Below are 17,236 nucleotides of genomic sequence, written 5' to 3'. Positions count from 1 at the left end.
TCATAGTTGAAAAACAGTGTTATTAAACTGAATTGAATCAACATTAAACTGAATTGAGCTGAATAATGACATTTATTGTCTTGTGTAGAGCTGCTTAAAGCTGAAATGTTGAACTTGTTTCATAGTTGATGAACTTTACACAGTGATTGAACTGAATCAACACTGAACTGACTTGAGCTGAACAATCACACTAGTGTCTTTGAATTTGAATTGGTCTCATATTTGGTTAAGTTTGTATCATTGATTGTTATTTTCCTGTTTTTTTCCGTGATGCTGCTTTTAAACAATCTGTATTGTATAAAGCGCAATTTAAATACTTTACTTAAGAGGCCAACCAACCAGTATTGTACCAGTACATTGAATTGTTTTTAATAACCTGTCTGTATATGCTTTGTTGCAGATATTATGGTGGGAATGGGTTACTCACGGGAGGAGATCCACGAATCTCTAACCAGGATGAAGTACGATGAAATCACGGCTACCTACCTGCTGTTAGGAAGGAAGTCCACTGAGGTGAGTCGGTCAACATGACGTTTCAGAGCTGTTGTGTTGCACAGTTGTAAAATTTAGCATGCTGAGTAGAGCATACACTACCATTCAAAAGTTTGTATGTTCACCAAGGCTGCAGTTTTTATAATTTTTAAAAAGTACTTGATTCCTGTGATAACAAAGCTGAATTTTCAGCATCATTACTCCAGTCTTCAGTGTCGCATGATCCTTCAGAAATCATTCTAAAATGCTGATTTGCTGCTCAAGAAACATTTCTCATTATCAGTGTTGTGCTGATATTTTTGAAGAAACTGTGAAACATTTTTTCAGGATTCTTTGATTTAAGAAAAGCTTTTGTATCATTTCAATGTCTTTAATATCACTTTTGATCAATTGAATGCATCCTTGTTGAAAAAAATCTTACTAACCCCAAACTTTCGAATGGAAGAGTTTTAGGATAATTTGGCGCAATCACAGACTGTTCAACAACTACAGAGTGTTTCTGAGGACAAATTAGTATCTGGACAGAATCTTTGAAAGCTATGCAGGAGTTTTGTTTTGTTTGCAGAATTATAGTCTTAACTTTTGAGATTTTGACCACAAAATGTACCCATTTTTTGACATTGTCTATACAGCCTGTCATGGAAATTGCTGTCCCTTTTTTTTCAGTGAGTTGCCACTTTGTTGCACTCTGCTCTATTATTAATTTGTTGTCATTGATTTTAGGTTTACCCACCCAAAAAGGTCATGTCGGTCAGTCAAAGCTTTCCTGCCTAAGTGGACAGAATAAACAGAATGAGCTGCAGTGTGGGCTAGTCTTTATGCCCATAGACAAACGACTGGCTATATCTGACATCTGATTATGGATGTTTTAGACTTGTAGCATGGCATTCTAAACCCATATCGCTGGTTATTCTTATCAAGCTGGATTAGCGACTTACATTCGCTCCTTTCCCACTGCGCACTAATCCTCCATTTGCTAGATGTCAGCCCTGACATCCAGACATAAGAAAAACAGTCTGTCTCATCCAGTTCATGTGTTTTGTTCCGTGTGATCACAGTTGGAGGTGAGTGATTCCAGCTCCAGCAGTAACCTCTCTCTAGCCAAGGCCAGACCCAACAGCGAGCACAATAACGGCCAGTCACCATCTCACCTCAAAGTCCAGAAGAACATCTCCTCCAACCAGAAACAGCGTCGCTACAGTGACCAGGGTGAGCACTGTAGTAGATTTTTCCCTAAACCTAACTCTCTGGGGCATCTCCAATCGACACCCAGTTGATCTTATTAACTGGGGGCATCTCCAAATCGACACCCAATACCTTTATACTCTAGCTCTTGCGTTTTCAGTCGACAACTGGCTGAGTTTCTTACTCTAACTAACTTGCTTCCCTAAACTAGCTTACTTCCTGCGCAGGAATAATCGACAAACAGACTTCTGCAAATGTCCTTTAAATGCTTTAATCACGGCCAGGAGATCTTCCCGAGCAGTTCTCAAGGTATCTCTCCCAAGAAGCAAGGCCGGAGGATCTCAGACAAATTCCATTGAGAATCCCACCAGAAAACACGGATACAACAGTTTTTATAGAATCGAGAAAACAAATAAAACTAACATGTCAGTATGATTCAATATGATTTGGTTCAATTGGTTTAAAAGCCCCAACCTTTTCCCTCTGTTCGCTCTTGCAAGAAAAACAAATGTTGAAAAACAAAAAATCCATCACAGCACGCTTTTTGGTCTTTACGTCTTTTGTAGAGCTGCTTTATATCTGAATTGAATTTGTTTCGAATTTTGCTGCATCGATAATATTATTGAACTGAATTGAATCAACATGACACTTAATTGAGCTGAATAACGGCACTATTGTCTTCTGTAGAGCTGTTTTATTGCTGAATTGAGCTTGTTTCATAATTGATGAACTTTACAGTTATTGAACTGAACTGAATCAACAATGAAATGACGCAAGCTGAGTAACCACGCTATTGTCTTCTGTAGAGCCTGTCATGGAATCATTGTCAAATAAGCATATAGCTGAATTTGAGTTATTCTCATATTTGCATCATTGATTCTGTTATTTCCGTTCATTACTGTGAAGCTTCTTTGAAACAATCTGTATAAAGTGGTGAATAAATAAAGGTGACTTGACTTGGCCTGACATAGTGCCTGCTATGAGGTCTTTGTCTTTCTAATCTCCGTTCCTCTCCATTCACAGCTGGTCCAACCATTCCCTCGGTGGGTTACCCCAAGAGAAGTCAGACCACTTCTGCAGAAAGTGACCATAAAGAGGAGGGCAGTGCACAGGCACGTAAGTCCAGCTCATCTGGGAGTCGAGGCATGGCTCCTCCGAGCCCCATGCTGGGCAACGCCAACAACCCAAACAAGGCTGACATTCCTGACCGCAAAAAGAGCGCTGGTGCCCCTGGGGTAAGTTCCTACCACCCACCATCCTACAATTTACCATCAATTTACCATCCTACCACCCACACACAGCTTTCCTCTAACTCAAACAGTAGAGCATTGGCGCTTGCAACGCAAAGGTCATGGGTTCAATTCCCAGGGAGATAAAAGCATCTGCCAAATGCATAAATGTAAATGTAAAATCTTTCATAATGTTATTGTTTGTATGATCACATCAATTTGAACAGCATGTTGCTCATATACATATACAGTATACATGTACATTTATGCATTTGGCAGATGCTTTTATCCAAAGTGAATTACATTGCATTAAGGTATACATTTCATCAGTTCATGCATTCCTTGGGAGTTAAACCCACGACCGTGGCGTTGTTTGTGCCTGCTCTGCAGTTTGAGATACAGAAATACGTTTACACGACAGTGATGTACCAAAAAACGGAAAAGTTTTTCCTTTCCATTTTTCATGTACAGACAACACCATTGTCAAAGCGATCCCTGTTCACACGGATTTGCGAAAACAACTAAAAACACTGTATTCTGCTGCCAGGCCAGTAGTTGGCAATGTCACTTGATCACAAAGAAACACTGCGTCTATAGACTGAACACGTAATACACATGCGCATGACATCACTGTTTTCACAAATTCGTGTTGTTGTAGTTTACACGGAGACGGAATAAGTTTTAAAAACGTGTACTTTGAAACCCGTTTTCAAACATTTGCGTTTTCAGGCCCACAAAAGGCTGTCGTGTAAATGAACGGCCAAAAAAAAAAAAAGTATGGTTTTAGTTGAAAACAGTCATATAACAAGTGTCACTGTTGTCTTCTCCTTTATGGCTAAATCTTTTTTTATTTTATTTTTTATTGATGAAGTTTGAAACATCGACACTGTTATTGAACTGAACTGAATCAACATTGAATTGACTCAAGCTGTTTAACTACATTATTGTGTCCGGTAGAGCAGTGGTTCTCAACTCCAGTCCTCGGGACCCGCTGCTCTGCACATTTTGTATGTCTCCCTTATTTAACACACCTGAATCAGATCATCAGCTCGTTAGGAGAGACTCCATGAACTGAACTGAGTGTGTCAGATAAGAGAGACATACAAAATGTGCAGAGCAACGGGTCCCGAGGACTGGAATTGAGAACCACTGAGGTAGAGCCGCTTAAGTGGAACTTTTTTAATAATGAATGAACTTTACACAGTTATTGAACTGAATTGAATGAACACTGAACTGAATGGATCAGAATAATGACACTATTGTCTTCTGTAGAGCTGCTTTACAGCAGAATTTGAATCGGTCTCATATTTGATGAAGTTTGTATCATTGATTCATTATTTTTTTCTGTTAATACTGTGATGCTGCTTTGAAACAATTTATATTGTATAAAATGCTATAAAAAATAATGACGACTTGACTTGGCAACATGTATTTCTGCAGAGCAATTCTGTGTCTACCGGCATGATCAGGAGAAACACGTACGTGTGTAGTGAGAGGAATGCCACAGACCGCCACACCGTCATCCAGAACGGCAAAGAGAACAGGTGAGTCCCTGAGAACTCTCATTTTTAGGTCAAATATTGTGAATCTCTCTCTTCCCTTTTAACAAAAGGAAATGCCACTGTGTTACTCAAAACGATCACTGACAACAAGGGACATCTTGCATCTCTTCATCCTCACACTACCAGATAACTTTACAGAAGCAGTTTCTTGGTGTTTGTGGAGCTTCATCTGTTTTTTTCATTATGCAGCATTTGAAGATGGAGCTTTGGTTTAATACTTTACATTACTTTGTCATGTAGACCTTAGACTTAATTGCTGGATTTTACTGCTGTAACTTCTAGAGCTGTATAATTAATCAAATGAAAATATAAAAATTGTGATATGGTATCCACTTATTCATTTACAAAAGGCTGCGATTTAATTAAATCGTTTTTTGTGTGTTTCTGTAAACACCCTTGACACTGTTTAACATGAGAGCCACTGTTTTTATGTCTTTTTGTTCTTGCAGCCTTGATATCTCAGCAGAAGCAATATGAGACAAATGCTTCAAATCATAGTTCAAATGGCAATATTTTTCAAAATATTCATAACACATTTCATAATTGTAATATTATATAGTATTGTTTATTATTCTAATAATATAATATTTATATATAATGTTATTTTCACAATTTTTCACCCAATTGTGCAGCCCTAGTATCTACCTTATATCCCATCATTTATTGGACATAAAAGAAAGATTAAATGACAATGCTTAGATATTTTTTCACTAATCGCCAATCACTTCTACAGTGTGTCCTGCATACTTAAATATATGTAGTGCAATTTGTAGTGGTAAGAAACACTTTTATTATTATTATGATCCATAATGTTGCAATAGTGTTGTCTAAGCATTTATGAATGTGTTGATGAATATTCTGGTGGAAGATCTGCGGAAATAAATATGAAGGATATGGTACATACGGGCACACCAGAACTCCAGGTTCGTTTGGGATGTTTGCATCAGACTTTTTTTTTACAAAGAGGCCTCTGTCCTGCTGATTGACGGCAATGACGTGTCACAAAACACAACGGTTAACCTTGCTGTGCCAGTCTGCCATGCTAAAGTGCTTTGTTTTGCCTTGCAGTCCAGAGAGAGAAAGAGCAACCATGAGCTAAATCCCATATTAGGGATACGCAAAATTACATATTTTCAAAATTGAGTCGCTGGGTTGACTGAACACCTTATCGACTATTTTTAAAGTGATAGTTCACTCAAAAATGTCATTCAAACCATTATACACTACTGTTCGAAAGTTTGGCCATCCACAAAAATATTAATGCGCTCAACTAATTTTAACAGTGATAATAAAAAGAAATGTTTCTTTAGCAGCAAATCAGCATATTAGAATGATTTCTGAAGAATCATGTGACACTGAAGACTGGAGTAATGATGCTGAACATTCAGCTTTAACATCACAGAATAAATTACATTTAAAAATGTATTCAAATAGAAAATTATTATTTTAAATTGTAATAATATTTCATAATATTACTGTTTTTACTGTATTTTTGATCAAATAAATGCAGCCTTGGTGAGCATAAAAGAAAATATTACCGACCTCAAACTTTTGAAAGGTAGTTAAATGTTTTATTTGAATTTTTCTGCAGAACACAAAAGAAAATGTTTTGGAGAATGTCTCTGTTGGTTTGGACCCCATTGACTTTCATTATATAGACAAAAACAGTTGAAACATTCTTCAAAATATGATCTTTTAGATTCCGATTCATGGTTTGGAACGACATGAGGGGGATTAAATGATGACGGAATTGTCATTTTTAGGTGAACTATTGCTTTTAAGAATTCCTGTATAATCAAATGCATTTACAGCAGACACATTCATGTTGACTGGTCAGTTTTTGTACGACTAGCCGACCATCCGTATTCTATATTACTCTCTCTTTCTGCTCTTCTCCACTCGCGGTTATCATCTCATTTGCTCTGCTTTGTTTGTACGTATATGTCTGATCCATCCCAATGCTGTTTATTTGCCCGTCTGCCTTCGGCCAGTCTGAGTGAAATGTCGGGATGTGTCAGCACGAGTCCGACGGCTTACGCTGTGGCTCTCGCCACCTCATCGGCCTCGGTCCGTCTGCGCCACCAAAAGGCCCTCTCTGCCTCGGGACACACCTGCCGCACCACCTTGCCGCACAACGACGGCACCTTTGACTACTTCAGGCCCAAGTAAAGACGAGTGTAGCGTCTGTCTCTAATCTTAGTGTGTCTCTTCATCGCCTGACTCCTCCTCCTCTCTAATGACCTCTGCTGTCTGCGTCTTTGATTTCCCGCCACCCTCGTCTTAAACCTCTAGTTTTTCAACCAATCAGGGAGGACTCGTCATGGAGCTTCCGGTGCGTTTAACATTTGAGGAGTTCCTGCATCTTCCCACTCAAACCGTTAACTAACTTCCTGGTGTCTAAACCCACTAATATAGGATATAAACTCCATTAACCTAGTAACTGACTAGTGGAAAGACTGTTGACATGATTATTTTGATTATTATATGTGCAAAAAATGAATTGTTTTCATAAGAAATTGCTTTGTTGAGCAGATTGCTAGAATTAAAAAATTGTCCAGTCACTATTATTGATGTTTGTTAGTTTGAAATAGTAACAATTTACAATAAGGTTTTGTTTATTAATAGTTAATGTATTAACTAACATGAACTAACAGTGAGCAATATATTTTTTACAACTTGAAAAAACTGTACATTTTTTGTTGATGTTAGTTCAAAGTGCATTAATTAATGTTCACAAATATAATTGATTTAAAAAATGTATTAAAATGCTAAAATCAAGCTAAGATTAATAAATACTGTTGAAGTATTGTTTATTCTTAATTTATGTAATCTATAGTTAACTAATATTAACAGATGAAACCTTAGTGTAAATAAGATTTGTGTTACCTTTGAAATTTTAAAGTGACTTTTATAGTGTTTTATGTCACTTTTTAAAATATTACTAACAAACATCTATAATAGTGGCTTGACCATATTTTAAAATAGAGATAAAACATTGTAACGTTGGTAGGATATGTTTGTGGTTAATGTGATGAACGAAACCTGTGGTTACTCTGTTAGGACACCTGTGTGAATTTGAGTACATCCACTAAAGATCACTAGTTTATTAAAAGCATTTATGAAAATTATTTCTGAAAAAGGCCTAGCATCATTTGTTTGCAGATTGATTGTATTGGTTTGATATTTTGCTACATTCTCTTATAATATTCAATGACATTTTTAACTTCAAATGCTTAGCTTAAAGGGATAGTTCACTCTAAAATGTTTTGTAATAAATATTTTTTAATATCTTTTATTTTAATAATAAAATTAAAAAAGCTTTTTTATTAGCTTTTTATATATTTCTTTTTAGTTTTATTTTATTCTAGTACTTATTTATTTCAGGTAGTTGCCAAAGCAACATTTACATTTTCTTTTATGTTTATTAAGTTTAGGTTTTTCATCTAATATTTTTATTTTATTTACTTTATTTCAATGAACAAAATTTGTTTTTAATAGTTTTCAGGGATGTAACGATACCCTCATGTCACGATTCGGTACAAATAACAATACTGAACTCACAATACAATATTATTGCGAATTTGCGATACTCCAAGACGGGAGTCTTAAAAAAAAAAAATGTACAGTTGATCAAAATTCTAAATTTGGTATTACATTGTGGGTGTAAATGAATAGGCTTGGACTTGGTGCTGGTAACCCAATGCACAGGACAACGGTGACACCAGAATAAAGTTAAAAGTACAGAATTATTTTAGACAAAAATGTTTGCTCTCTGTCACTGACTAGATATATTTAAAATAATGTAGGTCACTTTTTATTGGTTACAAGACATTTGGCATTATCAGGACCCACAAATATTCCCCCATTGCATTATTATGCATTATATTCAACATTAAATATAGTAGTTTAATGTAGTACTGACACTAAAAATCTCTTGGGTGAATTATACACAAATTGTAACTCTCCATGATGCATATTCCATGATGCATATGATGCATATTCATATATTATGGCATTTTAGTATTGCGATATATTGTGACATGATATATTGTTACACCCCTAATCGTTTTAGTTATTAACAACACTGCATCATTTACTCGCCCTCGTGACGCTGCACGCTGATTTTCCAATATCGTCATTTTGTGACCCTGAATTTTCTCTCTTCAGCACGAGCACGGCTCAGACGAGTCAGCGGAACCCTGGTTCCTCCACCCACAGTATTAGTAGCGCGACTCCCCCGGACCGCCTGCGTTTCCCACGAGGCACTCTGAGCCGCAGCACTTTCCACGGAGGCCAGCTGAGGGACCGACGCACAGCCACCTATAACGGACCCCCTGCCTCGCCAACCTTATCACACGATGCCACGCCACTCTCACAGTCCCGGAGCCGTGGATCAACAAACCTCTTCACCAAGCTCACATCCAAGCTCACGCGCAGGTAAATCAGCACTTCATGTTCTCAATACACAACAAAACCTTCCAGCGCACCTTTGACAAGTAACTATTACCAATGGAAATCAATTTTCAGTGGGATAAGAAGGAAAGTGTTCATTTGGAGTTTGGGAATTTGAAATATGCACGCATTAGAACGCAACAGTTTGATAGGTTCAAAAATAGGTTCATTACTGGAAAAGATACTCTATTTTGTAAACCGCTACAATAAAACTACTTAAAGTCCCCCTGCAGTCAATCATTTTATCTCTTGAAACTCATCTTTGATCTTCAAAATGGCATATTTAAATGTTTTTTTCTTTGAAAATAATGTCTTCATGCTTAATGTGTTAGTACACCCAAAATTTTTAATTCTGTCATTAATTACTCAACCCTCATGTGGTTCCAAACCCGTAAGACTTTTGTTTACCTTCAGAACAGAAAAAATAAATTATGAATCAACAACATGCGTGTTGTGTTGATGCGAGAGCAGGCGTTGTTGCATAAATGCGCTCCAGAGATTAATATTATGTAAATAAAGAGGTTAATTGTGTTTTTTATGCAAACAAAACGCTCGTGTCGCTTTATAAAACTGAGGTTAAACCACTGGAGTCACATGGATTACTTTAATGATGTTAAATAAAAAAAAAGCTCTCAGAAAGCTCTCAGATTTTATTAATAACATCTTCATTTGATTTTCAAAAGATGAACAAAAGTATTATGGGTTTGTAACAACATGAGTGTGAGTAATTAATGACAGAATAAAATTTTATGGGTGAACTATCCCTTTAAAATAACTTGAATGTAACTCTACACCCTTGCCTCATTTAGTATACATGGAACAATTAATATGCAAATTAGTCCCGCCTCCACTCACTCACACCAGCTCAGAATACCTGATCCATCTAAAAATCAGCATCCTTACAAACGCTTTGAACAACTAAGAAAGTCAATGGAGAAAAGCCCAAAATCGCTACACGGATTGTAGGGCTGCACGATTTTGAGAAAAAACCTAATTGCGGTTTTTCTGACAAATATTGCGATTGCGGTGCGATTTTCGATTTTTTTGGTTTTATTTATTTTAAAGCTTGAGTAAGCAAACTGTACTTTTTATGTAATAAATATAACCTTATTGTAAAGTGTTACTGATTAGTTATACACCGATTCAGACGTCTCCTGAGTTCACTGTTGGAAAGATTAGTTGTTTTAACCATTCATTAAAATGAATCGGTTCAAAGGAGTCATTAGTTCGCGAATTGGACGTGTCATGCGCGTTGTGTGATTATCCCAGCAGTTAGGACATGGACATCCAAGATTTCTGTCAACACAGAAAACATTTCATCACTGGATATTTTTTTCGTTCAATTAAAGAGTTTTTTTTTTTTTTTTGTCAGTTAAATGTCCGGAACGCTTTTCAGTTAAATTTATTTAGCACAATTCACACCCAGCGATAATTCAGGAAAAAAAAAAAATCTCCGAATGATCCACATGAAACTTTGGTCTTCCGACCTTTTACCACCGTGTCGATTTATTTTGATTAATATGTGCGAGGGAGAGAGAGCAAGACAGCGCTTAGTTTGGAGACGGTGAAGTCTTGTTTACATTTTCGCCTGGCTCCGAAGAGAGAGAGAGAATGCGCGCGCGACCGGCTCTCTCTCTCTCTCTCTCTGCTCGTTCTTTCAGTTAAACATGCGCCCTGTCACTCACAAGCGCAGCAGTTCATCTAATTACTCACCGATCAAATAAGACTTTGGCGGGACAAAAATTCACTTTGGCGGGCGCTAAAACAAGTTCAATGCAGAAAATTCATGCGTGAATTTAACTTAGTAGGCTACATGACCATGCACTCGCACAAATGCGACCACATAAAATTTTAACTCGCACATTCTCAAAAAATGGTCGCATATGCGACCATTTTGGTCGCAGTCTGGAACCCTGGTGTCGGTGGTGATTTTTAAGATGCTGGTATAGATTGGTAGTGTTTCTTCTGGATCTGGCCACGGCACGTCGACATATTTTAGCACTCTTTTGCTCCACGTCGTTCTTCGCGAAGAAAGCCGGTGCACTGCATACAACCTTGTAACTTTCCATTGCCATTTCTAATTGGCCAGCAAGCCAGGAACGCGAGATTCGACCATTTTGATTGGCTAATAGGTTTGTCACTCAAATGTCAGAGGCGGGGGAAAAAACCTCAGACTCCTGAGGTTAGGTTATTGCGGGAGTTAAAACCTCAATATCGATGCGATAAAGGTTAATCGTGCAGCCCTAACGGATTGGATTGGTTACATGTTTGTTATGGGACGAAACGAGCCGATCCAAACCGTGTTTTTGAGGCTGTCTTTGGTTCTCTGCAGTTTTAAGGAGAAAACAATCAGTAATGGTGTTGACTGATAAATTTGCACATGGTTTGTCTTAAAGCATTTTTAAAAACACCACATAGACATATAAACAACATTAAAAACTTGATTTTCACCACAGGGGGACTTTAAAAATGTAGTTAAAGGTAGTAGCTTTGCAAAAATTTAAGTTAGTTACTTCCCAAAACTGGATATCACGCAGTAGTTTTGGCATGTCAGAACTATATACGATGTTTCAGTGGCATCAGATTCCCCAGTATGTTCTCAAGAGACAACACATCTACTCCAGATGTTGATCAGTGTCTGTTTCTGTTTCTTTTGTAGAAATATGTCATTCAGGTTTACCAAAAGGTAGGACCCTCGATGGGCTGTGTGCAGTTAACCAGAGCTGAAAGATGAAGTTTAACTCTTAACCCTAGCGTGAAGATGTTTTTCGATTAATTGCTTGTCACTCACCTTTGACACACTCTCTTAATCGGAGTGCAACTGAGCATGCCTGCTGTTTTCTAATGAACAGCACCTGAAGACAATACTAATCACCCATGCATGCCTGCTCATAGGATACAACTGAGCACAATAGATCCATTAGTCTCATTAGAGCCTCATTTTCCATTCACGCCTTTTGTCTTCGAGGAAGGTTGTGTTTTTTGCACTGTTAGATAACCTACAGCGCACAGTAATGGGTGCATTTGTTCAATGACAGCATTTTTCAGTCAGCCATGAAACATCCAAACCTCTGGACTTAAATAATGATGGTTTTCTCTCTGTATATATATATAATTGAATTTTATGAAAACATTTGTGTGTGTGTGTCTGTGTGTAATAATATTATTTATTATTACCCACTTTTGATTTTGATGTGAAATACACGTTCTTTACAGGTTTCGTGAGATTTATATAGGTCACTATGAATGTATATTGTGTTACATCCCTCAGAGATTCACCTTTATATAATGAATCTTTTCTGACGATAAGGAAATGAATGCGACGCAGTAACAGACTTGCTCTTGGTTGTGTAATTCAGGCCACTCTACTGGGCTCTTAATTTAGCAGCTGACTGATGTGGCGATTGAGAGGTGTTCTTTACAGGATTTCTGGAGTTAAGGTACCAGCATTTCCTGTTGTGACAAGCACCCTTTCCTTATTTCAGCCCTCATGCTCCAGAATCCACCTCTAGAAGTAGCAGGATTTTCTGATTCTGATTTTCCAGCTCTTCCTTTTTTGACCTACCCAGATGAATTGTTCCTCCAGGTGGTCTCGCAATCCCAGCGCTTTTATTCCCGCCAGTGCTGTTATGACTTTCGCTTTTCGGTGGAGAACTTCCCATTTGAGTAATCCAGAAGTTGGTCAGATGTCCCCTTGGAAATGTGTTTTAAGACAGAGCAAAGAAAGACAGTGACGCTGACTTTTGCTCTTTATAAATGAGAAGAACTTAGATTATTTTATTTGCAGCATGCTCATTAAGGCAAGTTATAAATAAGGTTGACCATTTAAATAAATAAAAAAAATTTAAAAAAATAAAAAATATATATATATTAGGGCTGTCAAAAGATTAATCGCGATTAATCGCATCCAAAATAAAAGTTTGTGTTTAAATAATATATGTGTGTGTACTGTGTATAATTAAATTTGTATATATAAATACACACACATGCTTGTATATATTTAAGAAAAATGTGTAATTTATATATAAAAAAATTATATTTATATATAATATAAATTATATATAAATATATACAGTATATGTATGCAAATATTTCTTAAATATATACATGCATGTGTGTGTATTTATATATACAAAATAATTATACACAGTACACACACACATATATTATGTAAACACAAACTTTTATTTTGGATGCGATTAATCTTTTGACAGCCCTAAATATACACAAATATTTCTGGATATATACAAGTTAAACTCTTGACAGCATCTGTGGCCCATTGTCGATTAACACAGAAAATAAATTGAACTCATTCCTCAGTTTGTAAAAAATGCTGGCTGGCAAAACCTTGAATGAAATTATTTAAAATAAATGCATATTTTAATATTTTAATATATTTAAATATTTAAAGTAAATGATGACATTTTCATTTTTGTGTAAACTAACCATTTAAATCAATTATTAAATATTTATATTTACTCTTTTTAAAATATTAATTGTATTATATTTAAAATATTTAAAATTATTTCATATATGTGAAATATGTGACAATGGACCAGAAAACCAATCATAAGGGTATTTTTTTTTAAATTGAGATTTATACATCATCTGAATGCTGAATAAATAATCTTTCCATTGATGTATGGTTTGTTAGGATAGGACAATATTTGGCCAATATACAACTATTTGAAGATCTGGAAACTGAGGGTGCAAAAAAATCGAAACATTGAGAAAAAAACGTCCATTAATGTTCACGATTGTGCTGCATTCACGCACAAAAATCAATGTTTTATATATTTACAGTAGGAAATTTACAAAATATCTTCATGGAACATGATCTTTACTTAATATCCTAATGATTTTTGGCATAAAAGAAAAATCGATGATTTTGACCCATACAATGTATTGTTGGCTATTGCCACAAATATACCCGTGCGACTGGTTTTGTGATCCAGGGTCACATATGTGTTCTCTTCACAATTTATATGATATTTAGAATATGCAATAGTTATGGCATCTACAAGAAGTTTCCTTGTTTAGTTTTTTCGCCACAGACGCCATCAAGAGATCTTAAGTTGTATCTAACCCGTAATATTCCTCCCAGTAGTGGCAGGACGCTGCAAGGAAGCGGTCACAGTGGATGTTGATCTGTTTCAGAGGCAGTTCGCCTGTAATGGTTGCCCCATAAGAGCACTTCTCTGCCACCGTCCTCTCCTCTGACTGCTGCACACTGCCCACGCCACTGCATGACCTCTCCTAATCTCTTTTTCATCTTCTAAATGTTCTCTTATATCCCAATATATCTGTATTTAATGTGCTTTGTATTATGTAGCATTATTGTCATAAAAAAGAGAGAGGGTTCAGATGAGTCAGTGGGTAATCTAGCGAACTGTACATGTGACCAAACATTTAGAAACAACCCGTCATGTACAGCTGCCGATCAGAAAATAAATACTTTGTGTATTTTTTAAAACAAATTTGTCCTTATCTATATCGATATATCATACACTACTACTACCATTCAAAAGTTTGAGGTCGGTAAGATTTTTTGAATATTTTTGAAAGAAGCCTCTTCTGCTCACCGAGGTTGTATTTATTTGATATATACTGTAAAAGCGGCAATATTACAATTCTTCTATTTGAATATATTTTCAAATGTAATTTATTCCTGTGATGCAAAACTGAATTTTCAGCATCATTACTCCAGTCTTCAGTGTCACATGATCCTTCAGAAATCATTCTGATATGCTGATTTGCTGCATTTATTTGAAATCTAAATCTTTTGCAACAAATGTCTTTACTGTCACTTTTGAAGTTTGAAGTTGCTGAATGCAACGCACTGAACCCACATTTTTGAACGGTAGTGTACATGTTGGTGAATTGTGATGAATTATTAAATAATAAGCAACTTTCCCAAAAAGTAAAGTGCGTCACGTGGTTGGGGTAAGCTGTGCCAGCGGCAGCTTCCAGTTTTATTCTCATTTCAGTAGATAGCAGATATCCTGAAATATTCATTAATATGCTAAAAAATAATGAATATTAACAATTAGCGTTTCTCCCTGCCTAGAAGACCGCTTACCCCCACTATGCCCCACATTTTAAAGCAAATATGCATTATTTTTTAAATTATTATTATTATTATTAATTTTGCGAAACCCCTTCCTTTTAAAACTTTCTCTCCAGACAGAATGAGTTCAGTTGTGTCCACTGCATGGAAACTATTTGGAACAGGAAGTTGAATCATAGGGGACAGGAAGGGTATCCGTAATACCCTCTGTCTCTCCACACAGGTCAACTTTCAGTGCATGTCCAATATTCCTCTCCACTTACACAGGAAATTGTATCTGTTGGTGGCGTTTTCTCCATATTGTCTTTGATTTTCTCTCTCTCTTTTGTCCTAGGATGTCTGAAAGCTTTGTTTTCTTATCTATCTTTCCTTTATCAGTGAGTCTCAGATTTTCTTGCCTCTAAACTATTTTTCTCTTTTTCATCCTGGTTTTTTAAAGAGTGCCGGCAGAATGCGATAGAAATGGGAGGTATGAGGACTCAAGGTGAGACAGGACATCTGGTTTTACAGTTCTGAATTTACTTCATCATTTCCCATTTTTTTGTTTGCGTTCTGGACTTTTAGTCCAGTTTAGGCCTGTTATCATCCCACAGACTTAACCCCATTATGTTGATACATAACTGGCATCTGACATAATTCCCTCAAAGATCAAATGCTAGATTAATCAGTGAAGCTTATGTGAGTCTCAAAAGGACCAATAAACTCAAAATCTGTTCTGTGAATATCAAAATATAATATGCCACAAAGTATTTGGTTGCATTGACAGCTAGTTCTGTTGCTCTGCCCCCTTGTGGCAAGATGAAGGAAGTACAACAGGATTATTAATGCTGTTTGCTAAAGTCCCAGCAATGTTGCTCATACTTGGAGATATGGGTTTGATAAAATAGTAACACTAAAATCACTCCAAATACCTTGGCGTCCACCCTCAACACTATATATCATCCTTTAGTTGATTTTGTGAATCTGAGCTTGGAAACATTTTGTAGATCATCCCTCACTGACAAATTAAATGCATATTTTTTTTCCTTATATTCTTATATTTTGCACCTTTGAGTTGCTCACTGCACTGTCTGTATCTCTGCATGGTTACTTTCATGTTCACTGCATGTCAAATGCACTCGGTGGTTCAGTGCATGATGTGTCCACTGAAAACAGTGGAGAATTTGTACAAGAACTTGTGGTAACACTTTATTTTACAGTGTCCTTGTTACATATGTTACATGTACTTACCGTAGTAATAAGAGTAAATTATGCATAATTACATGCAATTAATCCTAAACCAAAACCTAATCCTACCCTAACCCTATAGTAAGTACATGTAGTTAATTATTATTACTCAGTATTTAAATATATAATTACACTGTAACAATGACATCTTAAAATAAAGTGTAACCGAACTTGTTTTTGCTATGTTTTGCTATATGTCACTATGAAGGCCTGAAACGTATGTGAACGCAAACACTTCTAGCTACGCAATCTCCGTTTTAATGCCATTGTTTCAAAAAGTGACCGAATACATTTCGTAATGCAACGCAAGTACAGTGGTGTGAAAAAGTGTTTGCCCCCTTGGTAAATATGATCAAATATGGCTGTAAAAAATAAATCTGCATTTTTAATCCTTTTGATATTTTATTTAAAAAATGTGCAAAAATCTAACCTTTCATTGAAGTAAAATAATTGAAAGTGGGGGGCAAAAATCACATTATGAAATAAATGTTTTTCTCCAAAACACGTTGGGAACAATTGTTTGCCCCCTTTTATTAAATACTTTTTGCAACCTCTTTTTTCCAAGATAACAGCTCTGAGTTTTCTCCTATAATGCCTGATGAGTTTGGAGAACACCTGACAAGAGATCAGAGACCATTCCTCCATACAGAATCTCTGGTCTGGCAAAGCTCCATAGACAAATCATTTCCAAAGGGGCGTCACCAATGGACGTCGCTCAAATGCCTCTGGGCGCAATTGGATAGACCTAAAACCAATCAGAGCGATCGTCATCGTGTAAATGCTGCGTCCCAATTTGCCTAAGTTACACTACGCCATAAAAGTATGTACTCTTTTTGTGAAGAAAAAGTATTTACTTTTGAATGTGTAGCAAAAAAGTAGGCAAGCTTTGGGACATACTACTTCGTCATCTTTATCGGACGGATCTGTCGCGTGCATCCTGTCACGTAAACTGCCCTGTCAATCATCTCGTCACAGTTAAAATCCTCTATTAAATCTAATTTAATTTCCTACCGTTTCGGAGA

The 17,236-nt window shown here is 36.4% G+C and overlaps 1 protein-coding gene across 19 annotated transcripts in view; it reads left to right on the top strand.

Annotated features, from left to right (window-relative positions):
• Nucleotides 1–17,236, top strand: part of mark3b (MAP/microtubule affinity-regulating kinase 3b) — a 65,684-nt gene that overhangs the window by 45,725 nt on the left and 2,723 nt on the right. For 3 of the 19 annotated variants that reach the window (XM_079887405.1, XM_079887402.1, XM_079887407.1), the window contains exons 11-18: nt 401–513; nt 1,551–1,701; nt 2,701–2,912; nt 4,347–4,450; nt 6,460–6,633; nt 8,636–8,905; nt 11,580–11,606; nt 15,427–15,471. In XM_079887405.1, coding sequence (XP_079743531.1) covers nt 401–513; nt 1,551–1,701; nt 2,701–2,912; nt 4,347–4,450; nt 6,460–6,633; nt 8,636–8,905; nt 11,580–11,606; nt 15,427–15,471 — 1,096 coding nt within the window. Of the gene's footprint in view, nt 1–400; nt 514–1,550; nt 1,702–2,700; nt 2,913–4,346; nt 4,451–6,459; nt 6,634–8,635; nt 8,906–11,579; nt 11,607–12,279; nt 12,361–15,426; nt 15,472–17,236 lie in introns of all 19 variants that reach the window. The other 16 variants (XM_079887398.1, XM_079887411.1, XM_079887399.1 and 13 more) reach the window with 9 other exon arrangements.

This window comes from Squalius cephalus (genome assembly GCF_949319135.1).
Source record: "Squalius cephalus genome assembly, chromosome: 12".
In the NCBI taxonomy this organism is placed as follows: Eukaryota; Metazoa; Chordata; class Actinopteri; order Cypriniformes; family Leuciscidae; genus Squalius; species Squalius cephalus.
The sequence above is the reverse complement of the archived record's forward strand: the minus strand, read 5'-3'. Positions and strand labels throughout refer to the sequence as shown.